This window comes from Colletes latitarsis, chromosome 1 (assembly GCF_051014445.1).
Source record: "Colletes latitarsis isolate SP2378_abdomen chromosome 1, iyColLati1, whole genome shotgun sequence".
NCBI classification, from domain to species: Eukaryota; Metazoa; Arthropoda; class Insecta; order Hymenoptera; family Colletidae; genus Colletes; species Colletes latitarsis.
Genome location: NC_135134.1, coordinates 49264799 through 49290479, shown reverse-complemented (window position 1 = coordinate 49290479; position 25681 = coordinate 49264799). Strand labels below are relative to the sequence as shown.

At 42.5% G+C, this 25681-nt stretch overlaps 1 protein-coding gene across 4 annotated transcripts in view; it reads right to left on the bottom strand.

Annotated features, from left to right (window-relative positions):
• LOC143343716 (zwei Ig domain protein zig-8) overlaps positions 1–25681 on the bottom strand; it is a 391356-nt gene that overhangs the window by 152335 nt on the left and 213340 nt on the right. For all 4 annotated transcript variants that reach the window (XM_076768904.1, XM_076768914.1, XM_076768895.1 and 1 more), the window contains one exon: positions 12570–12757. In XM_076768904.1, coding sequence (XP_076625019.1) covers positions 12570–12757 — 188 coding nt within the window. The remainder of the gene's footprint in view (positions 1–12569; positions 12758–25681) is intronic.

Sequence of the window (25681 nt, the reverse complement as noted above, 5' to 3'; positions counted from 1 at the left end):
TAAACATCCGCACACGTTAAAGTACATAATTTGGTAAATTTTTTAAATCTGCAAACTAGACAGACTCTAACCCAAACGACGCGTTAAGTTGTTTTACGAGGGTCGTTTGGTTCGCAATTCTCACTTACGACCCCCTTTTCCTTGACCATATCGTAACCGTGTCGTTTACTCGTTGGAACAATTTCAAACCTTTATTTTTACTCGGCGAATGTGCACAAAAGCTGCTCGCAATGTAAAGTTTCCTCCAGACAAGGATCGATCGATAAAAATATTATTTTGAACAGTTAAAACGCGATCAGACAGTCCCGAGACGTATATTTCCCGAGAATAAATTTCGACATTTTCCTCGACTACAATACATTCCTTATAGGTCGGAAAGTAAAAAGAAAGTGCTCTAACGGAGGCAACAGTGGAAAGCATTTCTGTTCAGTCGAGTGGAAAGCACCTAAAACAGACTTCTTTTCTTACATTTTTCAATGAAACTGTTAGAAAAGATTATACGTTGGAGGCACCATGAAAAGATTTAATGAGATACTTTGTATAATAATTCAACTTTCTATAAGTTGCTTTACCTTGAATTGTTATTCGCGTCTTATACGCTGTGTGTGCTTGCGAATCGTTTCAATTAGAACGTTTCATCGCCTGGAACGAACAGAATTATTTTATTCCGCGGAATTACCGTAAAATCTATCGTCGTCGACCTTTGTTTATTATCGTAAAATGTTTTAACGTTGATTGGAACTGGGATTTCTGTATTAAGCTGGCACGTGACGAGAAGAAGCGAGTACCTATTTTCAGTGCGCGGATCCGGAGCAGCTAGTTGGATCACAGCAATCTACACGGATGTCCGCCGCGTGTTGTTTTTACGCGAGCGCGGTCTTAATTGGAAAAACGTCGTCATTGTGGTCATTGTTCTCGTCCCTCGTCGTTGCCCATTCAAAAACCGACTCGTTACAAATATTTTTCGCGAACCACGACACTCGTCACCGGTAATCATCGAGCGTGAAACGCGTCGCGCGACATTGCCAAACGATAAAATAAATGTTTCAATTATCGACGCACAATGTCCAAGAATTTTTTTTATCCTGACGCTCTCGTTAAAATATTAATATGAACAGGATCGAAGAATTCCACGACCGGAGTTAGCGTCGAAATTAGGCGCGTTTCTCTTATTTTCTAGATCTCTCGAAGGCCACGTTGTCCCTAAGTCGGACGAACGAGGGATCGTACGGATGAATTTTTTAATCGACCTAAAACAGCTTTAACGAAGCGGCCCAAATTGAAATTAGAGAATGGTTAAGCATACTTGCGCCGAAAGAAACGTGAATTTTGCGATAAAGTTAGTTCGTTCGGAGTTAGTTTGCTCTGCAATCCTCTTAGCTGGAACTTAGCCGGATCGGAACTACGCTTTGACCATCTACATAGAGCTTCCTACTTGGTATATTTTTCTTCCTTCCCGTTTTACGCGTTCCCGCGAACGATGATTTAGTAATCTGTTCTTTCGTAATCTGAAGCTGGCAGCGTCTCGGAAATTATACCCGCGTCGTAATTTGCTTTCGAACGAGATCTAGAAAAATTTAAAAACTCTCGATTTATTAATAACGATACAACAATCGCGGAGTCTGTCACTCTATAAAATATTTTCTGGCCTGTGCAGCGAACCTTTGAGGCTAGAAAATAACGTTTACCAATCATGTTCTTCCAAAGGAAAAGCAGCTCGCGGAAATTTCTCTTAACGAGTTTGGCAAGTAGATCGTGGCACAAGTGATTTCCGGGAATGAAAATAGATGGTGGCGAGGGACAGGGCGCGGTGGAAGGAATGGCAGGCTATTAGGTCGAAAGATAATCCATAAATTATTAGAAAGAGCCCGGATCGCGGGAATTTTCAAAAGAGGGAAGGCGCTCCATTACGTAGATTTTTCTTTTGCGCGAGGATCCTTTCTCAGGATACATTATGGGATTATTAGAGCGGCCGCGGCGAACTAATCTTTCTGGGTGAAATTGTTCGCCGTCCTTGGCGCTCATTTTCGTGCCAAGCTCGTTTAATAAACTTCCACGCGCGCGCTTTGCGGACGCCGCGGCAGTAATTTCTTTAAGGCGCTGGCCATTACGCGACGAATCCTCAAACGAAAGGACGTGTCGTTTTTAAGACCGTGATTATTCCGTGTCTAACGACGGCGACGATACCGGAAACCACGAGAGATCAAAGCAGCGACAGTCAACATAATCGATGGAGAACCATCAAGAAGACGGAGCACCGAACCAGAAATGCTTGCACGGTTTATAATGATGCCTTGGTCGTCGATTATTCCGGGATTCTTTGTCTCAGGACGCCTCAAAGGCTGGATTAATGATATAGATAATGTACGCCACTTTTTGGTTTGATTCATCCGCCGAGAGGCTAACAAAGAACGATAAATGTTCCCCTTCGATTTTCATTTTGATTTAAAGGGATAAAATCTAACTAGAAGGAACGATTGGAATTTGTCATAAAAATAAAAATTGAACGAATCAGTTACTTGCAGATTTTTCGAAAATACTAAACAATGTACTTCGTCGTGCAACCACGTAAACGATACGACTGTAATGCAATCGAGAAATGATCGCTGGAGAGTCGACTGTACATCAAACTTTCGAACCGTTCGGCCATTTAAACGGCACAACTGCTATGCAATCGAAAAATGATCACCGGACAGTCCATCATTTCAGTCAGCCCCATTTTGAACTTTCCAAACCGCCCTCCCATCTGTACGAAGCGACTACAACGATCGAAAACACGATCGCTCGATCGTCAGCCATACGTCAAATTTTTAACCCTTCGAATTCCGAGTCTATAAGGCTCGGTACAATAGCTTTATTTTCCGTATATATTTTATACGAGTCGACGAATTACACATATCCAGCTAGAACCTATTACAAAGTGAATATGGAGATTTATGCGAGTGCGCGACTAGAGGGTCCATATCAAATATTAATCAGTGAATTCTGTTGCAGAGAGAATGGTAGGAACAGAACAATTCACACAGCGTGTAAACGCTGAGAAAATGCTGATTTCAAAGGAACTGACGATTGTGTAAGTCTTGTTGCAGCAATTAAAATTTTCTTCTATTTTCAAAGAAATATGAACTGCGTCACGCTTTAATTGCGCAACACGTCCTGTACATAAAAGCATAATTCACAAGTACTGAGTGTAAATATTTTAATTTACACGTAAATCATCAGACTAATTAGTCTAGTTTGTGCGTGCGTGTGTGTGTGTGTGAAAGAGAACGATAGGAATGATCGATAACCGCGATGCGGGGACGCTGAACAGCCCAGAGATAAATACACGCGAGATAGATTGCTCTTTACGATTGTTATAACAGTTATTAAGACAGCGCCGATAAGACATTGCACGCGAGCGCACACACACGCGCGTCCAGAGAATTGCTAATTACAGGACACGATAAATCGGGAGCAACGCCCATTTATCACAGGGGAACGTTAAAAGCGAGTCGATCCGCTGGAAAACTTTACGCAGTTGTTTCCTTGATTGAGGATCGAATCATTCGATTTCTATCTCGTTGCAATCAATCATCGAGGTGCTAAATGGCTTACATTTTGCTCGAATCGTTCAATATTTTATTTTAAGACACATGTTCTATAAAAATAGTAATTGAAATGATTACTTTTTAAAGAGCCTATTAATCTTCTTATTTGTCTATTTATTATTCTATGGAATAATAAAATGTAGAAGCGATATTAGACAAGATAAACATTTGCACGAACGTTTTCATTAAATTTACTTACCAAGTTATGCTCGCGTTGTATCGAATACATATATTCAGCCATGAATATGGAAAACCAATCAGTAACACATGTCAAAAAGCAAACTCGTTTACTGATTTCCTATCTGCTTCGAATTCATTAAGTCTCTCGCTACATATGTAGATTATTACTGACCTGTCCATAATTACATCCGATTATGTGTCGTAAAATACAGACTTCGAAACAGCATCGAGAGCAGGATTAAGGGAGATAGTTAATTATGCAACCCTCGTAAACTTAAACTCCCCATTCGACATTTTATAGTCTCGGAATCAAAATAGAGGGTCATAAAAACAGCTTTCTTGTTACCTTGTCCCTCGATTTGTTTCTGTAAAATTTCCGTAGGCTAGACTTCGAACAAATAAATAAAAAGGAGACCACCGTGATAAAGGACGGTAGAAAAAAATGAGAAGAGAATCGTCGAGAATCGAGGATGAAGGAGTAACAGCGTTGGAAAATCTTGGAGACCTGTAACTTTATACGTAACAATTTCAAGTTTCACGGTACATCGAGGTATTTCGGAAAACGAGCAACATCACAGACGCCCAGGCACTCCTTCGAGAACGAATCCCATCGGGAATGTCTTTTCAACATTCCAACAAACTAACTCGACCCAATTTGCCAAGACACGATGAATTACTGGCTGTCCAAACGGTGAAGTTGTCCCTGTTCGAGGAATAAAACAATGCCGGGACGGGAAATTTCCACGGACTGGGCTCCTAACGAGCATCGTTAGCATTAATAAGTCATTAACATCGGAACGAGGCACGGAATACGGTTCTTTATCAAATCCAAAGTTCCTTCCGCTCAAAAAGTAACGCGACACCATCGGTCTCACTCGTTATTAACGTAATAATGCCGCATTAAGCTCTTTAAAATTCAATAAGTCGAATTCCGCTCATCCTTCCTCCGCGCGGCCATTAAAACTTTCCAACGAGAATGTTATTAATAATCTAATAACCGTCTTTATTATGCAATACGTGCGAGAAAATATATTAAACGAAGTTAAATATACGTAGGCTGACAAAAATGTTGGGAAACTAGGGTGCTTTATCGTCTCGTAACTGAATTATAAAACAGTATTTCAGACGTGAAGATTATTTAAAAAGTGACTCTGCAGTATAGGACTGATAGCTTGTAAATCAAGTCGAAAACATTAGTGCAATTTACAACCTTTTTATCAAGATAACCAGTTTCGCGTCAGAGTATGATCACAGTTTTTCAGCGTATACGAGCAATACTACGACATTGCATCATCCGTTCGCGGGGGTGGGGAATCTCTTGACATTGAAAGGCCACATACTTCGTCAAATTATAATACGATACTTTTCTAAATATAAATTAATCTCATTTTAGGTTTAAAGCCTATGTTATTTAAGTATCTCTTACTCTGTTGTTTTAACTCTTTGACGGTCACGCAAGATAAATTCGAAGGCACGCTAAATTCTACGCGAAATAGGTATCTCTTGCAGACAATTGACGATAATGGAGATGGTAAAATTTTCAATTTTTCAACCTTAAAACAGATAATTTGAAAGGCAAATAATATGACACGAACGGGACACTATATTACAGATAACAAGATAACCAAATTATTTACGAATAAAAATTGTCACACAAACGTAACACAATTTGCAGCCTAACAAATTGACATAAATACGTATCGCTGCTAAACTACAATATCTGTCAGAGATATTTCCATTAAAGCAATGATGCGAATGTACCCTTAAAAATAAATATATAACTGAAAATATATTCAACTATTTGAATGTACAGCAGATTACATTCACAAAAGCGAATATACAGCACAGTGTGCATTCACGGAGTTGAATATACGTAGTTTGATTAAAAAATTCACGTATTTTTTAGTTCAAAGAATATGTCTTTGTACATTTATATTCGCGATGCCCCCCTCAAAGGGATTTCCAACGGATCCAATCGTGCATCTTTGTATTCCATGTCACTGCCAATCGCGAAGAGCTGTCCTTTTATGAATTTGTCCATTATTAGAGAAAATCACAGACTGCAAGAATTTTTGAATAAATTTCATCAGTGAATATTTACATCGTATATCAGAGATTCTTGAAACTCCAGTTGCTCTATTATTTTCGAAACTCGAGTCCACGACGCGCAATTTGATTCGTTTACAATTTCTGTACTGTCGCGAGCAACTGTAAAGCGCTGAGTGTCCGCGAGTTACGAAGTCAGCGTTTCCGTTCGAAATGCAAGAAAACGAACAAGTCGTCGAATATCTTTTCCTCGAGTGCGAAACTGTACGCAGACGGCCCGATCTGTCGGTGTTAATGGCACGACGAAGAATCGAATTCTCCTAGGAAGGAAGTCCGCTGCATCCCCGCAAGACCCGTGACGCTGAGAATGCAATAGAATCGGTCCTGGTCCACGCTTTTTCCTTTCATTTGATCGAACGTCCGTGCCGCGAATCGGCTTTCACATCACGTTGATAGCGGAGTTGCGTGTGCCGCCTAACAATACCGAAAGCATTGCGAGCACCTAGCCGCTCTTGTAGATAAATAGAAACGTTCGTCTGGCCAATGTACCCGGGGGCTGGACACAATAGAAAATTAATGACGAACGAGACGGCATACTGATGGAACCACCGGGACTTTTCGCGATTTCGCCGCAATTCGGCCAACGCTTTTTGCGTTCGACGGTCGTTGTTTTCGCCCTCGGGGCCAAGGGTCGCGTTGTATAGTTCGCGAAATTGATGTCGAAAGTGTCTGTGTTAAATCTGATTACGAGTCAAAAATCGAAAACAAATTTTTAAGAAAATTCGACAGGTAGTAGATGGACAAATTTTTCGATGAAATTGAAATATTTCAAATCATTCTAGAAAAATTATTTTTAACTAGAGAGGTCAATTACAATCATGTTTGGTCATTATACATACCCCCGGAATCCTACGCATTTTCGAGAAAAAAATTCGTTACCGAAAATCTAATGTGAGGCCAGAAATGCTTCCCTAAAATTTCATGCATACCTTTAAAACGTCATAACTTTTGAACGGATTGGACGATTTTAATGTTCAAAAATGCAAACAACGCGTATTTTAGTGTAGAATATGTACAAATCGCAAAAATATTCGAAAAGTTGCTCCTTGACCATGTAAAATTCGAAAAACCTCATAAAAGTGGTCCAATTTTCAAACGTCCATAACTCCTACAATAGCGAATATATTTCAATGAAACTTTTTTCCGAACTAGTGCTCATGGATACCTACAAAAAAGTATTAGACAAAATTTCCGTAGGACGTCAAATAAATTTATTAAAAATCAAAAAGGAATTTTTAAGAAAAATCGACAGGATGCCTAAATTTTGTGGCGAAAAAAAAAATTTTTATTAATTCTGAAAAAATTATTTTCGGTTGCGGGGGTCTATTACAATCATTTTTGGTCAACAGACATACCCCCGAAATCCTACTCAGTTTCGAGAAAAAAATTCCTTACCGAAAATATAATGTGTGGCCAGAAATGTAGGAGATAGTTTAAAATGACTTGGGTTTCGAAACGTTCAAGTGGAATCCATTTATGCGTAGTGTCAACAGCATCGACAACGTGTGAATTTCCACCTGCTATCGTTATCAGAGAATTTGTTTATCTACGAGAAGAAAACTTTTATCTACGTTTTAAGGCATTTTCTGTAAGATACAAGTCTACAATGACTCGACGAACTCACTTTCTATGTTTGTCTATTTTGCGAGAGCGTAACGAAGCCGAAAGTGGTCTCTGAATTTATAGGCATTGAAGAACGTTCGAGAATATCTACAATTTTGAGATCCCTAAGACACTCGAATTAAGTTTATTAAAATTTTTATGACTCCTCAAGGTTCACGTGAAATCCTCGCGCAATTACGTCACTCGATGATTTACGAGATGTGGAATTTTTAGAATTAGAATTTTGAATTTTCAATCTGTTAGAAATGGAGCTGAAATCGTCGACTACCTTGTCGTAGAAAAATTGAAATCAAGCTACTCGAACTTTTTCCATTATTCTCGTGTTTTCGACTCACGGCCAAAGTGGGTCTCACATGCAACGACACATCCCGTATATGGCGGATCGCTCGAATAACCGAGAAGATACCGGTGTATTTTATCGGCTAGAAGCCACACACGGAGTCGAATGAACGACTCCGTGACGAGGGAAACAAAGAAGAGCTGGAAAAAGAAGGGACCTCAGCAGAAGTGGAAAAGGACTAGGCATTGCCTGGGACCTCGTTGTTTGCACGTGTTCGCTCTGTCGTTTGCGTCTAGCAGCACGTTCGTACGATTTGCTGAAACTTCGAGTGCGTCCGAACCGAAAAAATTAGTTTGGGAGTCGACATTGGCACCTAGAATATTTTTCGACCTGGTTACAATAGAAGAAACGAACGTTTTCTCTGACACGTTCTTTATATAAAGACATTGTTTCACACCATTATACGATAAATATTCTCCTACAGTTAAGGTATAACAAGTGTATAGAAAAAGAAATTTTGAATTTTTGTTTGGCTCGAATACGTATATTCAAAATTTAATATATTGTTCATTGTCTATGCAAGTTTGTACTGTTACTCGACTTTCGAACACAAACACTTAATTTCATCCTGTACACGATTACCCAGACGACCATGATTGCGTACAATGTGCTTGAAGTTACTTTAATACTACCCAATGTGGTTACATTAAGTAACCGCGAGATTGGCTCGTAATGATGGTCATATCTGGTCGTAGAATACCCGAACTTATAGACATTATATATCTGAAATCGATTTCGTGGCTTTTGCAACCGTTGTTGGTACTTGGCCTCGCCAACTCCAAACGCGATCCAACAAAAATGTAATGTAAAACTTTAAGGGTACATAAATCGTTGATATCTGCCGGGAACCGTCTCGCGTTAGAAAAATGCTAGCGCTCTAGCGTCGCTTCCAATGCACTGGAAATGACTCGAGAAGTTGAGCAATGGAGTATTACGGAAATCTAGGTTAAGAAGTTTAAAAATTTGAGGCCGCTCCATCGACTGTACCAATATACAGTCCACAATTTCTCTAAGAGGATCGCCCTATCTCAGCTTACGACATAATATTTCCATAGATTTTTTCTACGAAACTGTCGATATCAGATTTAGTCACACTTTGTTGCTCGTTATCTGAAGTTCATCGTTTGCGACTCAATTTGTCAACCCCATATAGAACAGTACAACGTATAACGATTACTATTTGCTACTGCTTGTCTCTATAGGTCTCTGCTAGCCTCAGCTTGCCTCCACTGGCCTCTACTGACCTTTGGGGACTCCTGCTGACCACTCCTGACCACTCCTGATACTTCTGATGACGTATAACGATTACTATTACTGGCCAGTAGTAATCATTACTGCCAGATATATCAGAAATGGTCAGCAATGGTCAGCAGAGGCCAGCAGAAGCAAGCAGTAGTAAGTAGTAATCTTTTTACGTTGTCAGAAGTATCAGGTGTGGTCATCAGTGGTCAGCAGAAAATCGATAAAGAGGGCATGTGTCAGTTTGCCTTTGTCGACTCTCCTAAACTTTACGAGCTCACGTACGCGTGATCCGACATAGTGTGAGAAAGTGGAATGAGGTATCCCCGGTGCACCCAGGACTTCCTCTGGCATCTCTGGTTGGGATTAGGCGATCCTCCCCAGCCTCAGCGTCGAAAAGTTTCTGGATATTCGGCAACTTACGATCTCCGAACAGTACTTGTTGGATAAACAGAGTCCACCCACGCCGTTTCCTCGAGTTTCGAACGTTACTTTTTTTTTCTAAAACTTTACCGACGAGTTCGCCGCCTCGACCAAAATACCAACGGCGTTACGTAAACGTTTGATTCGATCGTATCGTACAATCCAGTTACCCGGGTGTATCGAAATCAAAGGAACAAACGTTTGTTCGATTTTCAATCAGCACTGGGACCCTTCGAGCGTCTCTATGGTCTCTCGATAATGCGCTGGCACTTCGAGAATCACGTTATCCGAGAAATCGTCGAGATTAACAATGGCGCATGGCTCCCTTGGAACGCAAGGCCAAATCGTAACCGATGAAATTTCACTCGAAATCCACGCCAGTGTCCCTCGTGTGCTCATTACAGGCTTTCGTAGTGCTACAAAGGATTCCACCTTCTTACGTAACGCTGTCCTTTGTCAGTCTCCAGGACTCGACCTATCTCCGGCAACCCTTCGACCCCCCCGTCATTGTTTCGTCGAATGCTTTGATGTCGAATTAATGCAAGCCAAATTACGATCCGTGCATCGCGAGCTGGTAATCAAACCGGATACAAAGAATTGATTTTCGTCGGTGGGTCTCAGCGCGGCGGTTTCCGGGAGAAAATCGTCTTTTGAATAGTGTAAGTCACGTTCCGGATTGAAAACCCGCGACCGAAGCTGTAAACTGATCTTGCTTTCGATTGTACGCGGTACTTTCGTGCCAGGTTTCGTTCGAGGACCCTTTTAAAAGCTCGGAAGACGAACGACAAATTCGTGAGGCAGCTTTTTCGAAATGTTTGAACAGCGTCGAAGATATTCTGGGGATGTCTGAACCGTCTAAAACCAATATACGAAATATTATCTATCGCGAGACCCCAATTTGCACAGTACGGATATATTTTGTAAAAAGACTATTCCGATTCAGAGTCTATCGTTTATTTGACGGAGACGAGAATGCCTCGGGGGAATATTATTTTTCGCGACACGCATCCTAGTTACGTCAGAAATTTTTTTAACTACACTTCTCTGTTATCCCGACGAGCCACGGGATCGGATTTCAACTCTTCAGAAGTTTTAATGGGTGATCGTGTAAACATGATCTCAAAATCAAATACTCGAACTCGGTTGTAATTACTGGAGTATACTTTGCCGAATAAACTTAGTTACGTCGTCGGTGAACATCGACGTGCCTCACCCGTGACTGTGGAAATTTTATACGGGAAATTAGTTTCCCGGCTGGTTTCGTCTCAAAGAAATTCATCTTCCCGCCGCCATCGAAGATGATTCGACGAAACTTTTTGCCCGCGCCGCATTAGTCATCCTAACCAATGTCGCCGCCACAATGAATCCTGATTTATGATGGGAAATTCTATTTCCGGAATCTTTGTCTTATTACTCTCGTTGGAAAAACCACGGTTCCTACAATAGGTACGCGTACCCCGTGCGATCGCCAGTTTGTTTCTATACCGTTGCATTTTTAATACTGCACGGGGAACGTAAGAGAAAACTACGAAGACACTTTCATCGTGGACGCTCGTGTCCACCACGTAGGATATAAATCCGATTACGATTGGACTCTGTGGATTCGACATTCGCAACCGCGAAATAACTTCAATCGTTTCTCGATACTCTGTTACTCGTTGAGTGAATCGAAACAGGAAAGCTGACAGGAGTGACGTAAAAGCATCAAAAGCGTGATTTTCCTAGTGTAAATATTGCAAGAGAGATTGTTTGTAAACGCTTGATTCAAGCTTCGTTGTATTTACTTAATTAATTAAAACTTCGAAAATTAGTTTCAGCTGCAAAGTTTAAGGAACCTTCACTTTAGAATCCATAAACTATTCGCGAAAAGCATAATGGATTTTAATTTCCTGCGTAAGATTATTAATTTTTAGTTTACAGAAGTAATTCTTTGAAGTCTACGAGACAAAAGGGCTCGTTGGGCCGAGCTCGCTCGAAAGAATTTTCAATTTGCAAGGGGAATCACGCGAATTGACCGAGCCAACTATTTCATACGTCTTGGTTACTATGAACTGTGGGAACGGACCGTGAATAATCCCGACGATCTAATCTTTCGCCACAAGGCGGTCGCAAAAAATTCTCATAAAACACGGTTACGTGAATTACGATCGTTGAATCTTCTCTCCGCTTTGCTATATGTATACCTAATTTTCGTGCATAAATTTGTCCGAAAAAATAGCTCACACGTGTTGCAATAAAAGAACCCAACCGGGAGATTTATCGTTGCTTCCGCGTCTGCATTCCTCTCGTGAAAAACTGCCCTTTTATTTACAGATTTATTTTTTTTTTAACGATACGAAATTAAAGGTGAAAACGTTTTACTTGTAAGACGGGGTTATTACGTTCAGAAACGGCATTCTAAATAAATTCTGTTTCAAGGAAAACGATCGATCCTAATAATTGTCAGAGATTCGCTGCGGATAAACATTATACGTATACGCGTACCGAGGGCCAGTGCACTTTGTTCAGTGTCATTGTGAAGAGTTCGATGTTACCCAAGTGCACTTCCGATGTATCCCCTGCAGTTTGCTACAGACAGGTGACGATCCATTGTGCTGGTAAAATATTGACACTCGATATTTTCCTGCACTCAGCACGGAGGGAAAAACGTTTACACGTAAACCCATCTCCATGATGGAGGTCCGTGCTTTTTGCCCGGGTCTCCGATGTTGCTTTCATCGATATTAATTTTCCCTGTTATCCCTTTAGGCGTGAATGCACAGCCAGCAATTATTTTAGTTTCCACACGCGGTACATCCTACTGTTTATCATCGGTTTGACGTTTTTAAGCTGTCCTGGTTCCAGAATTTATCGACTCGAATTTTCTTATTTGCAAGGCTCTCGTGCCTCCCTGAAAAACTACCATAGTCTACTTCGATCAAGATTGTACATTTTGTTCCAAAATAATAGGAACGATTATCTTCCCCGAAAGAAAGGTTGAAGAAATTAGCAAATAATAGAGTTTCGAATCATTGGCTGTTGAAAATAGTGTGCAACGTGGATTTTAATGGCTTTGTTGATTCCCTTACCGTCTTGTTCCCCAAGTTCTTGACGCGACAGTTCAAGTACGTAGTCTTCCCCAGAAGAGCGGTCACGTTCTTCGAGGCGGACACGTCGAAGTACGGTCCGGTCCGTGGACTGCTTCCGTCCAGGCTATTCTTATGAGCGTTGCCATTTTTCCCGCTGCTTCCATGCAACGTGCTGTAGCAGTGAGCACCTGGAAACGAACAAAACGACCACGGTGAAATTTCCTACGTGGCAAAAGAGTCACTAGAGTTCCTTGGAATGCAATAATTAAAAGTAGAGATTGATTTAGCGTCTTCTATTTTACAAGAATCGTAAATTTCTCTGTTACCAGCGATTGTGCACGGTTCGATAAAAAATTGAAGGAAGCGTTCAGACAACGAAAAGATTCGAATTATGATACGGACGATCGAAGCGAGCTTTTCTTGAGAACTATTAATTAAAGGATTAATGTCGTAGAAGTTACTTCGGTGTCTCCAACTTTCTAACTTCCAAAGTCCGATTTGTCCTCGATAACGATTGACATATTATTAATTGGTTCGGGTGAATTTTCTTATCCCCCAGACGACTCCCTATCGTGGATCAGAAATAACAATCCTAAAAATTTCCGTAAAAGAGATTCAGTTTCTTTTTGGGTATCGATTAAAATTCGAGAATGAGAATGTCGCTAATTACTCTGATTCGCGAACGAGGAGTGGTTACGTTTCCAACAGCAGGATAGAGAAAGCGTGGTTGTTACATGTACTCAAGAATGCACTTCTCTCAGCGGCTCGCGTATTCGATTAAAACGTCAGTCAAACGGAGCAGCTGGCAATTCAGGTGATAAATGTTCGTGTTTTTTTTTTTATCTGTACAGAGCAGACCGCGGTTACGAAGCGAACTTCCCCGACGAATCTGTTCAACAAACGGTGTACACAGGGAACGGACAAAGCCCTTCGGTCGCGACAATCGGCTGGCATCGTCTATTGTTCCACAGACGTAGAACGTCGCGACGTGCACACTCGATTCGACTGGGCTCGTTTATCGAACGAGTTCGCTGATGAATTTCTTAATGCCCGCCGATAGGAAGATAAATTGCATTGATAACGCGCGACTGTTGCGCGCTCGGATCGCGAACACGCCGCTAAGTTTCGAAGTTTGATCGACGATACGCTGTCGCGAGCATTGTAATCGTTGGATCGTTTTGTAGTCCGTCAACGCCTCGAACGAACGTTCAGGTTCGAACTTATGGTAGCGTTGGGAACAGTCGAGTATGCGTCGGGACTTTTCGTTTGCAACAGGTCTTAAAAATCGCGTGCTACGATCCCAATGAAAAGTACATCGAAACGCGACTCCGTTTCGTTGTTTTCAGAATTAACGAATCGCGAACAGTGCGTCGAACGATAATAGCAATTTCTGGTCCCGCACGATTTTTATTCTCCCAACGACAAGTTGCTGGTTGGAACGTTCTATAATTGTTCTCGAGTCCGCCCACGATACCGCTTCAACCGTTCCCACTTTTGGCGAGTTGCAGAACAAACTTCCGTAATGAACTTTAAAGTTGTATACCAAACTTCGATGGAAGAAGGAGAAACGGTGATTTCGCTGCTGTCCTGAACAATTACCCAACGCGTCAGTTTAGTATACAGTCTCGAGTCTCTTCTCAATCTCTCGTGCAAGATATTCAAAACTCGTCGATTATAGGAAAAGGATTGCTTGGATCGCGATAAATTGTTAAAATGATGGAATAAATCTTGGAGATTGTTAAAGGAACAACTAAAAGTTTGAAATGCCTCTTAATCACGATGAGAAGTAGTTAAAGTAAGTCTTGAACGATAAAGATTACGTGTCTGACCATTACTCGCGGTTTCTACTTATTTTGTCATTTACGAATACCGACTTTCGTACAGTGTTGCCTGTATCGAATGATTTTAACTAGTTAGGGGATGGTAACGGAATGAGAAACAAATGCTTATACGAACAAAATTCAATAAATAAAATGACGAGGAACATGTAACTGGAACGTTACGTCTTGAATGCAGCGTAGTCGTCGAAAGAGCAAAATGCAGGCATAATTGGCTTATTACCGGTTTGTCAGACGTTCTAACAGCATGATTCGTTTTCTACGGGCTTCACCGCTAATTACAGAGCATTTCTGAGCGAATACATAATCGAATTTCACCGCTCTTAATTGCGATGCGATTACACGTGTTAGCTATTCGCGTGCATATTGAATTTTGTCACTTGAGCGCTGCCGATCTCGCGTTTCCCACATCGATCGAATCGTTCAACTATACCTTGACGATATCCTTAACGTAAATTTTACGTTTTGATTCTCTAGTTAGAAGCTTCCACGATTATTTAAGCGAATTCTTCCGTAATCATCATTTAATTAATTGTATCGCTGCTGAATAAAATTAAAGACATGGATATAAATTATAACGATGTTAATTTCCTTATGAGACGATGGGAAGTTCTTTCACGCCAAAGAGAAACAAGAAACTTTCGCGTATTTAAAATTTCTAAACAGTCGCCGTCGCGAAACTCCTCAGACTCGGTTTAAAGAATGGTGGATCTTTTAAGATCGAAGGAAGTTTTCGATTTCAAGCGTTCTTTTGTGCAGGGTAGTTTTTCGCGAATAACGCTTGGAAGTTGAATTGCTTCGAGAAGAGCCGTTCGACGTTTCCCGTGATCTCGTGCCATTTTAATGACGTGTCCTTCTTGACAATTCCTCGCATAGCGTTGTATAAAACTTTCAGCGCCGTTCTGAAAGCAATTCAATTTCGAGTCGTAGCTGGATAGGAAGCGAGTACAAAGGAAAGTGATCAAGCGACGCTGCCCTCCGCCATCGATGATCATAAATGTCAATAACGTTCGACCTTTTAATTATAGAAATAATAACTGCTCTCGAATGCCATTGTTTCGTTAATCTTATTAAATATCTTACGATAGGTACGCAACATTTAGATAAATTAGCCGTGTATGTATTATGGTATAAGTGCAATGGCGGACGAAAGTTCGTTCAAGCTGCACGCTTCTTCAATATTAAATCTCGCGAAAGCAACGGGCGGTCCGCGTTATTTGGCGAGCAAAGAATCCACGTTCCCGTGCAGGGGAGCAAAGTGGTTTAAGTTAAAATGGTCCAGCCAGCTGCTTGACGACCGTCTACAATGGACTCGGATTAATTTAATCATGGATTAGCCCTATTGAGCGCGTTCCATTGCTACGTAACCCTTTCATTCTCGAAAGGCGTTCTCGACTATTTTCCGCGGAACGCCCGGGGATGCTTTGTTCTTCTTTGCGATGTTTCCTTTGACACACGTAGCGGAGAAACGAAATTATAATTCGACGACGAAGGGACGGACAAAGGCGGGTCGTCGGGAATGGGATTCGAAAAAAACTGTGTCGCTAGACTGCTATAAAGTGATCGAAGTCTCGCGAATTCGAATCGTGAGAATATCGAAAGGTCAAACGACGGAATTTTTTTGCAATTTAGCCAAAATTTCTTATCGCTATATTTCCTTACCCAGTATTCGCATCTGGGGACAATTCTCCCAGGCCACCGCGACGATTTCGCGAACGAACAACTTGACAAAACACTCGTGAGAAAGCAGTAGGTAAATCCGGTGTCTCGAATTCCCAAGAAACCAGAACTGCGAACTGTGCTTATCTTCCGCGCGCGAACAATCGCTCGAAACGCGAGGCTCGTTTTCGCTCGAGTTTTTCTTCCTTCGGACTCGCCCTTAAGAAAATAGACCCTCCGGCCCTTTTCGATTCTCCTTCTCCCGTGGTCGTTTAAAAATTGCTTTTCGCGCGCAAACCGGCCGGAATGGGAATTGATTCGCTCCGCGGGACAGCCTTTTCGAAGCGCATCGCGATAGCGGCAGGGAGTTTAATCGCGATACTTGCGTCGCGTTTATCTCCCTCGACGGTCCATTAAACCAGACTAAGCGAGGATAATATCGTTTCATAACAGACGAGCCGCGAACCATGTGTGTCAGCGATTTTCACGGAATTTCGAATTTACCGCGCATACCTGCTTTTCCTTTCTTCCTTCCTGCGTCGCTTCCGCCCCCGCCAACCGTGATTACGTCGATGAATTTGCAACGGTTATCTCTGCCTTCTCGTTTCGACATTTTCAAGAAACCGATCGCGGCTGCGGTTCTGCGATTTCCCCGGATTCATTGTCAGAAATTCTGGCTTCAACACAATGGCAATTAAAGTCTTCCAAACAAACTTCTATTTTTACTTCGCGGAGCAATCGGGTCTAATCCCGAGTCTCGAACCCCGGATCGTTCGCTCGCCGAGCACAGTGAAAACTCGATAAACGGGAACTCAATGATTGCGTGAGAACCTCCTTCATTATGTTGGCAAGTGAAACTTCCCGTCACTTGGCAACGAGGGAAGTTCGACTTGAAAATAACAAGCACTAAAATATGCTACGTAACTGAAGTACCTTCTCGTGGAATTGCTACGAGCACCGAAATTGCAGGAAGCACAAAACAGTGTAATCGCAAGTGCGAGGGGCTCTCCGAATACTTTATTACCGTCGCGGTACAGATTTATCCGTCGACGTATTTGGATAAATACGTAATAATTGATGCAGAAACGTAAATAAAGACGTCTTTACGGGAAAGTAAAAGTGCCTGGAGTTTGGAAATAAAAGCAGAAGCAGCGGTTCTGCTCAATATTCACCCGCGCGCGGAAACTGCATGGAAACTCGACCCTTTTTCACGCGCCCTCAGCCCGTTGGAACGACGAAATTTCGTCGCGCGCGTTTTCCTTCCGTGCCGCGGGAATAGGCGAGAAGATTCTCTCTTAAATTTTCAGATTTTACGGCTCGCGGGTCGAAGCCCGCTCGTAAAACATTCGCGCCACGGCGAGAAACACGAACGTGGCGGCGCGCGAGAAAGAAACCGGGGATAGCAGGGGCGTACGGGGACGGGGGGCCGCGGGTGGATCTTTCAATCTAGCGACAGTGCACCGCGTTCGTCGAAGAAAGAGCAGGAAGTCAGTTTGCCGAGCAGCAGGCCCGGGTCTGCTTTAAAATTCAAATTCACAACTTTTGCTTAAACGTCTCTTAGATAGCTGAGATAGCTGCGCTCGCTGGTCCCTTCAGAACGCTCCCCGCCCGCCTTTCCTCCTCTGATATAGTCTCTGCCCGACGAAACTGTTCGCTTTCCCGCCCCGGGGCTGAATCTCGTGCAACGCGCATAAAAACGGTCCCCGAGTCTACCCCGCTCGGTAAAGATCGAGAAGAGAGTTAATCGGGGGGCGGGGGCGTGCTGTTTATGGAAGTTCGGATTCGAACCAATCTCGGATAAGTAAATTGGCTCGGGCATTAGGGGTCTCCGACGCCATGCAATTCCGATGACTGAGGTTACGGTTGCAAGACAAGCTTTCCCTCCCTCTTTCGATCCGCCATTATTGGCCAATTTAGGGTTATTGGTCACGGAACCAATTTTTCTTTTAATTATATTCGAACTTTGCACTATTTTTCTAAAGCAACCCCTAGCAGGCCCTATGTTGGAGATATTCAATTTGAAATCTCTTCATTTTCTGTGGACACAAGTGTTGTAACTTATCGACAACTATAAAATGCACGATTGATTTCGTAAAAAACTGGTAAAGCAAACAAAGCTCGTGCGTCGAGCACTTGCGAGAGAGGTACAAGTAGAGCGTAGCCCTCTACCGGCAAACGCGGGAAGCTGGTAACTTACGAACTTTCTTAAACCTCAACAAGCTTCGCGGAACGTGTTTTTTAAGAGTCGTTGCACAACTTTAATTCGTGTTCCTTATTATCCGAATTCCATAGCGGAAGGAAACATCGAGCAACGAGCTTCCAGCGTCGGGTGGCATGTAAATTAATCGAATCGGACGCGCGGAAAATCAATTCGACGATAAATTTCCCCGTCGAATCGTAAATAACCTGCGTCCGGCCAGATAGCGTCCTGATGCCGCGACGCGACAAAGAAATATGATAACCGCTGGCGAGCTTATTTATCGAGAAAACCGATTCTACCCGTGAATGGTGTACGGTTTCTTCGTTCGATCTATCGCCGTGAGAATTCATCGACCGAGCCATTTTACATTCGCCCCCTCCCCTCCTCCTCCAGAGCACTCCATCACCGTCCTTATCCGCGCCCGGGGGAACTCGGTTCGCGGATTCCTCGTCCATCCGGGGCGTTCGACGGGTCCGGTCGTAAAGTTTTTACTACGATTCGCGTACAATATGCCTGGAACGATCTCGCGACAGAAGTCCGTGTCACCCGTCGTCCTCGAAGGGTCTCGATCCTTTCCGTCCCGACTACGGTAACCGACGTCGAAGCGACGGAACTGCCGTCTCTATCCGTGCGAATCTGGAATTACGAGAGCTCGACGATGTCCCACCGGTTCGGATATAGAAATAGTCGGTATCGATTCGGGGGGACGTCGAGGGCGCGGGGAACCATCGGCACCCGGGATGACGTTATTTATGATTCCGACTCCGGCGGCGTATTTATCTCTTCCCGGCGTGCCGTCGATCCTTTGATTTTCGAGGACTCCCGCGCTAGGAGACTATTTGCGCCTGGATTTCAACGCCCGCCGGTGTATTTTCCATTTAGGTCGACCCGTTTGCGCGCCCAGTCTCCTCCATTACGGGTTTCGGGACGGCGAACGTCGACTCTAAGAGCAACGGAAGCGCAAGTGAACTCTAAGTACGGTCAACGATTGGCCTCGCCCAGAGGATTCTCGATTCATTCGCCGCCAGAGGGCTACGCTCTCGACTCTCTCGCAAGCGCTCGACTGACCATCGAATGTCCCTGCTGGGAACGCCTTAGGTTCGCCTCCCAGAGTCACGAATTGACTTACGAGTGTCGAGCTTTGGCCCTCGGGCCGTGAACGGACGTTTCGAGTGTTCGAAAAGAACGTATGATTAAACAAAGCTTCCTCTCACAGAGAGCATTCGTGTCAAAGGGTTAAACAAGCCCCTCGATGGCGATGTAACATCTTTTAAGGGATCTCACTGCAGGTATTGGGCTTTAGCCAACTTCTCAGCAGCGACAGGGATCTCTGGCTTACTTGTCCCTTAGAGTTTACCGCATACAACGAGTATCGAGCTTCGGCCAGCTCCTCGATAGCAAACTTCTCAGATCGTTTCGCAGGTAGCGCGACGAGAATCGTGCTGTTAACCAGCTTCTTCAGGGCGACGGAACGACCGAAATACAAAAATCCCTCTTAGTTCGCAAGGAAATTCACATGTAACGTTACGAGTATCGAGCTTTAAGCGACTCCTCGACAGCAAGAGAACATCTCCGATCGTTCGCAGACACGCTATGAGCATTGGACTTCAGCCAGCTCCTCCATAGCGACAGGAACATCCGACTTGTACAAAAAGACTCTTTTCGAAGCGTACATCGCGTTCAACCTTTCGTTTAAATAGCGGTTTAATCCGTACTTCTAAGACTTTTATGCGAAACCGCTACGTTCGGGTATTGATTAAATTATGGACGTACAAATAGTCGATGCAGATTATTCTGATTGTCTTTTAAACTTTATTTTCAATCCTTGTCTCTTGATAATTCAATTAAGTTTTCTTTTTCTGATACAATTAACCGTACTTCTATGTGCTAGAATTATTCCTCTTAAATAAATGAATACATTCAAAGTGATGTTTATTTTATTACAAAGGATCTGTATTCTTTGATGTATTCCAATAGTTTTAATAAAGGAACTCTTGTCGCTCAAATTCTCGTTTATTGCTACGGTAAATTGCACGACAAAATGTAAAAGTTTCAGTTTAATATGTCGCGTGGGGTTCCAAGGAAAGAATCTGAAATATTGCCCATTTTTTAACCCCGTCTCGAGCCTTGAGAAAAGTCCCTTAAAGCTCGCCATTCTCTTGAACAAAGCGAAAACGGTTAAGCAGAAAGATTTAATGCTCGCGGCGCGTGAAATTGAACGATGCGATTGAATGGAAATTTTTGAGTCGAAACAAACATCTGGCGTGCCATGCCTTGGGAAGATGAAGATTAATGACTTCGTGTCTCGAATAAATATTTAAGTTCTACATTGTACTTATTTAAATGTGACTCGCGACGACAAATACTCCATAAACAGCGAATTTATCAGTTATTTACATGGTAAAATTGTGATGTTTTCGTTGGAATGTACGATTGTACCTCGTTTCAAGGTTTCGTTATCTCTTTTTGATTCCTTTGTGCCGATACCACAGGATGTAACGATAACAGTTAATACCTTTTAATTCCACTTATTTCATATAACCTCTTACTGTATCAAAAGTTAAATTAGCAACGAGAATAACGAATAATGAAAAGTTATTCTAGATAGATGAGTAAGACGTTATACAATACTGTGAATCAGAATACACACTTTGTATGCAATTATTCCTGTGACTAATAGTACTACTAGAAGGACACTCAGAGTGTTTACATGACTAGATAATGATACGCATATGTATTATTCCCTGTCATAACACACTTTCTATGTTTTAGGTTCCCATTAAATTAAACAGGTCACAGGACATTCAACCAAAGAAGTTTATTATAAATTCATGAAGTTCATATACAGGGTGTACGGCCATCCCTGGGAAAAATTTTAATGGGGGATTCTAGATGCCAAAATAAGACGAAAATCAAGAATACCAATTTGTTGATGAAGGCTTCGTTAAACAGTTATTAACGTTTAAAGTTCCGACCGTATTGAATTTTTTTCTCGAAAATGCGCAAGATTTCAGGGGTATGTCTATTCACCAAAAATGATTGTAATTGACCCCCGCAACCGAAAATAATTTTTCTAAAACGATTTGAAATTTTTTTTTTCCGTCGAAAAATTTCACACCTTCTCGAATTTTTTTCTAGAAAGTGGGTAGGATTTCGGGGGTATGTGTAATGACCAAAAATGATTGTACTTAACCCCCGCAACCGAAAATAATTTTTTTAGAACGATTTGAAATTTTCTTTTTTCGTCGAAAAATTTAGGCACCCCCTGTCGATTTTTCTTAAAAATTCCTTTTTCATTTCTAGTAATTTCGTTTGACGCCCTACAGAAAAGTTGTCTAATACTTTTTTGTAGGTACCCATGAGCTCTACTTCAGAAAAAAGTTTCATTGAAATATATTCACAATTGTAGGAGTTATGGCAGTTTGAAAATTGGACCATTTTTATGGAGTTTTTCTCATTTTCCGAGGTCAAGGACCAACTTTTCGAATATTTTTACGGTTTGTACATATTCTCCATCAAAATACGCGTAGTTTGCTTTTTTAAACATTAAAATCGTCCAATCCGTTCAGAAGTTATGATGTTTTAAAGATTCGCATGAAAATTCAGTGAAACATATCGATGGTATGGTCAGACATTATATTTTCGGAAAAGAATTTTTTTCTCGAAACTGAGTAGGATTTCAGGGGTATGTCTGTTGACCAAAAATGCTTGCAATTGACCCCTGCAACTAAAAATAATTTTTCCAAAACGATTTGAAATTTTTTTTCCGTCGAAAAATTTCACACCTTACCCACTTTCTAGAAAAAAATTCGAGAAGATTTCGTTAGTATGTGTATTCACCAAAAATGATTGTAATTGACCCCCGCAACCGAAAATAATTTTTCCAGAACGATTTGAAATTTTTGAATTTAATTGTTAATAACTTTTTAACGAAGCCTCCATTGACAAATTGGTATTCTTCATTTTCGTCTTATTTTGGCCTCTAATATCCCCCATTAAAATTTTTCCCAGGGAAGGCCGAACACTCTGTATAATAAAATTCAAGAAAAATTTCCTTTGATAGCGAACCTGGCTTCTCCCTTCTCCTGCAAGCTGCGATTCCTTTAAGAACAAAGCTATCTAACAAGGTCTCTGATACCTCTATCTTTTTCAGAGTTACAATCTCTTACAAGGTTATTATCATTTTCAAAGTCACTCTGTCTACAAAGTCATTATCTTCCTTTTCAGCGGGGGGCACCAGAAATTCCTGATGGTTCCTTTGTCAGGGAATAAGTATACAAAAAAATGGCACACTTTGGACTAACTAGTAATAAAGACTTTTAAGTTTCTTTGGAAACCATCGATGTAAGATTGTAAACGTCCGAGGCTCGGTGTACGCTTTCGATGAGTCAATTATCACACGGTCATCTCCCAGGAGGATCGATAAGAAGTTTTGACGCGTATTACTTTCGACGTTGAGGCAGCCCGACGCGTTTTCGTCGCCTGCTGCATAAATGAAAGGCAGCCCGAGGGATGAGGTAAATCGTCACGTCGGTGAAGAGCCGTATCGAATGAAATTTGCAATGGAAATTTAATCTGCCTCGGTTTGTACCGAAGCACTGGCTGTTCGTTCTTAACGCCGCTTCCCTTCCACGTCTCGCGGAATTTTCGTCAGAAAATACCAAGTTGGCAGACACCGTGACACTGGAAAATTGTCTTTGGCCGGGAGATCCTAATTGCAGGTCCCGAAACCGTCGCGGGACTTTCGGCGACACCACTTGCCAAGCACACTTTATTTAAATAGGGGAGGGAACGATCGAATTTACGCGAAGTTTATTGGACTCGTAGTACAAATAACTAAGCAACAACTACCGCGACAAACGCTAAATTTGAAGAATTAATTTCCATTGATAATAATAGCAATGAATAGATATATAATCGAGGTCTCAACGTGGTTGGATCGTTTTATTCGAACGGGGGAACGTAAAGAATTTTATCGAACAGTGTCGAGCTTTTCAGCGACGAGCAATTCCCGTTTCCAAAGGATTTAGAAAATCAGCATCGGCCAAGGAAGCTCGCCGATGGAACAAACGCGGCGGTATAATTTATTTGAATATCAAATTTACCCCGCAAAGCATGGTTCCCCGATGTTTGATGTAAAATTCATAAGCCCGCGGCGAGTAGGTGGCCGCTCGGTTTCTCCAAAATTTCATAAATTTCATTCAAGGGTCGGTGGAGTGTTTCAAGCTCGATACCGATCGAATTTGCATTTTCATCGTGTCAAGGTACAATGTAGTACAGCGTCGAGTTACGCCCGGGAGGTCGGACCGCCGTTCTCGTGCCGCGAAACCACTTAAAAAAGCATCGTCAACCACGATTATGCAAAAAAAAAACGCCCCTCTCCCGCCCCGAGAAATCACGAGAAATATTTTTCATCGTACCCGGGGAAAGAGCAGCCTCCTTCTCCCTCGTTCCGCGCGAGAGTCCCGCGCAAACACGAAGGAAAACAGGAATCACTAGGGTCCTTCGGGTTGAACGTACCCTTTCTTTCCTCTCAGTGTGTGCGTACAAACACGGAGATTGTTCCCCGGTATTCTGGAGAATTACGGCGACCTCGGAAATAGTCGAACGAGTTGACATTAATAATTGAATATTCTATGCAATTGGTTGGGAATAGTGTACCTTGGAAGTGGCGATGGCAAGAATAGTCTGAATTCATTGTTGTAATATTATCAATTTTTTTGAAACCTATGATATAATCCAACCTTATTTATAGCCCGAAATCATCGTTCCTTTCATGGCGTCGACAGAGTGCAGGGGATACGTAACTAGTAGGGATGTGTAGGGTTACTTTTCATCCGATTAGTTCGGCTTAATCGTTCCAGGAAACACGGTTATTCCTGGAATTCTCGGTTTCCATTTCCTGTAACACTAAAGACTTTACTGCAACCCTCTATACGCGTCCTCATTACGTGACCTGTTATAAATTACGTTCAATCTGCTATTTGATTTCCCTATTTAATCGATAAATACGTAATTATCGACGATACGTGCGCCGTAAAGTAGCCCGAAAGAGGTTCACGAAAATGTTATCAGTGTTTCATCAGGTACCAGGAAGATCTTATTGTTGAGTCTTTATTTGCTAAATAAATACAACAGAGTTTCGACCTAAGTAGTTTTACAAAACGAAAATGCTGTTCTTAGCTTGACGGTTTTCTGCTAACTGAGCTTGAGGCTCGAAAAAAAACAAGACGCTCAGAGGGTGCAATAAACGAGTGTCCACCTCAGGTAGTACTGACCTTTGCGAGGGAGAGGACTGCACCAATGGATACAAATTTCCATTAAAAATACATGCATGCAATGCTTATTCTCAACACTTATTTTAAATCATGCAATTTGTAAAAAACATTGACTTTTGAATGATTCTTGACTCGCTCTCTCTCTGTTTCTTTACCTATAATCACCCTTGGATTGATATACAGTTATACTGTTGCAGTATCAAAGAAAAAAAAATAACATGAAGACACGTTCTGAAATGTGCTCGAAGGGATGACTTTTGCGCACCGCGTGCTCGAGATATCGACACAAGGTTTAAGCATCCGTGAGTAAGAAGGGAACGGAAGAGAAGGGCGCGCGTGCAGAAGCGACGGGTCGTCCAGGGCGCAGTTTCCGGGGCCCGCGGGGTCCCGGTGGACGTGGTTTGGCGAGTCAGAAAGTATGACCGTGTTATTTGCATATATTGTCGGAAAGAAGAGGTGAAATTTATGCGGTTCGTTCCGCGAACGCTCTTTAAGCGCCTCCACTCGAGCCCCGTTTCCCGTGGCATCACCGCTTTCATTCTGCCTCGTACGTCACGAGGGTCCACTCGTGCGCAGCCAATTCAGTTAATTTCGTCTCGCGAGCCAAGAAGACGATTTCGCGCTGCTTGCCTTTCTGGATCGTGGTTTCCGCCTCCTCGAGTCGCCCGTTGCTCTTCCATCGTTCCCTCTCGGGTTCCCTTTTCTCCTTTTTCACGGTTGCCCCGGGTATTGTTCGGCGAAATTCATCTCCCGAGGTCCCTTTCCGTCGGGATCATCGCGCCTCCGAAAGAGGGAATCTCGAAAGAGAAACAACCCGAGCGCGAGGAAACCGCGGCTGGAAGATAAAATTGCGGCTGACGAGGCACGCGACCCGCTTGCGAACGCTGGCGGAAAGATTAACGCGCGGTCACTCGGACGTTCGAGCGAATCGACCCATTAATTGTGCCTGCGAACGAAAGTTATGCTCCATTCTGGGGAGCACTGCAGACGCAAGTGGAATGCACGTACTGCGGCCGACGGGTTGGCTGAATGAGTGCTCGAGACAAGCACAGGCTGGATACAAACGAACCGAATCGTTTCGAATTGAAATATCCTTTTAACAGACTGGTTGAACCCGTAATAGAGAAACGACAGTTA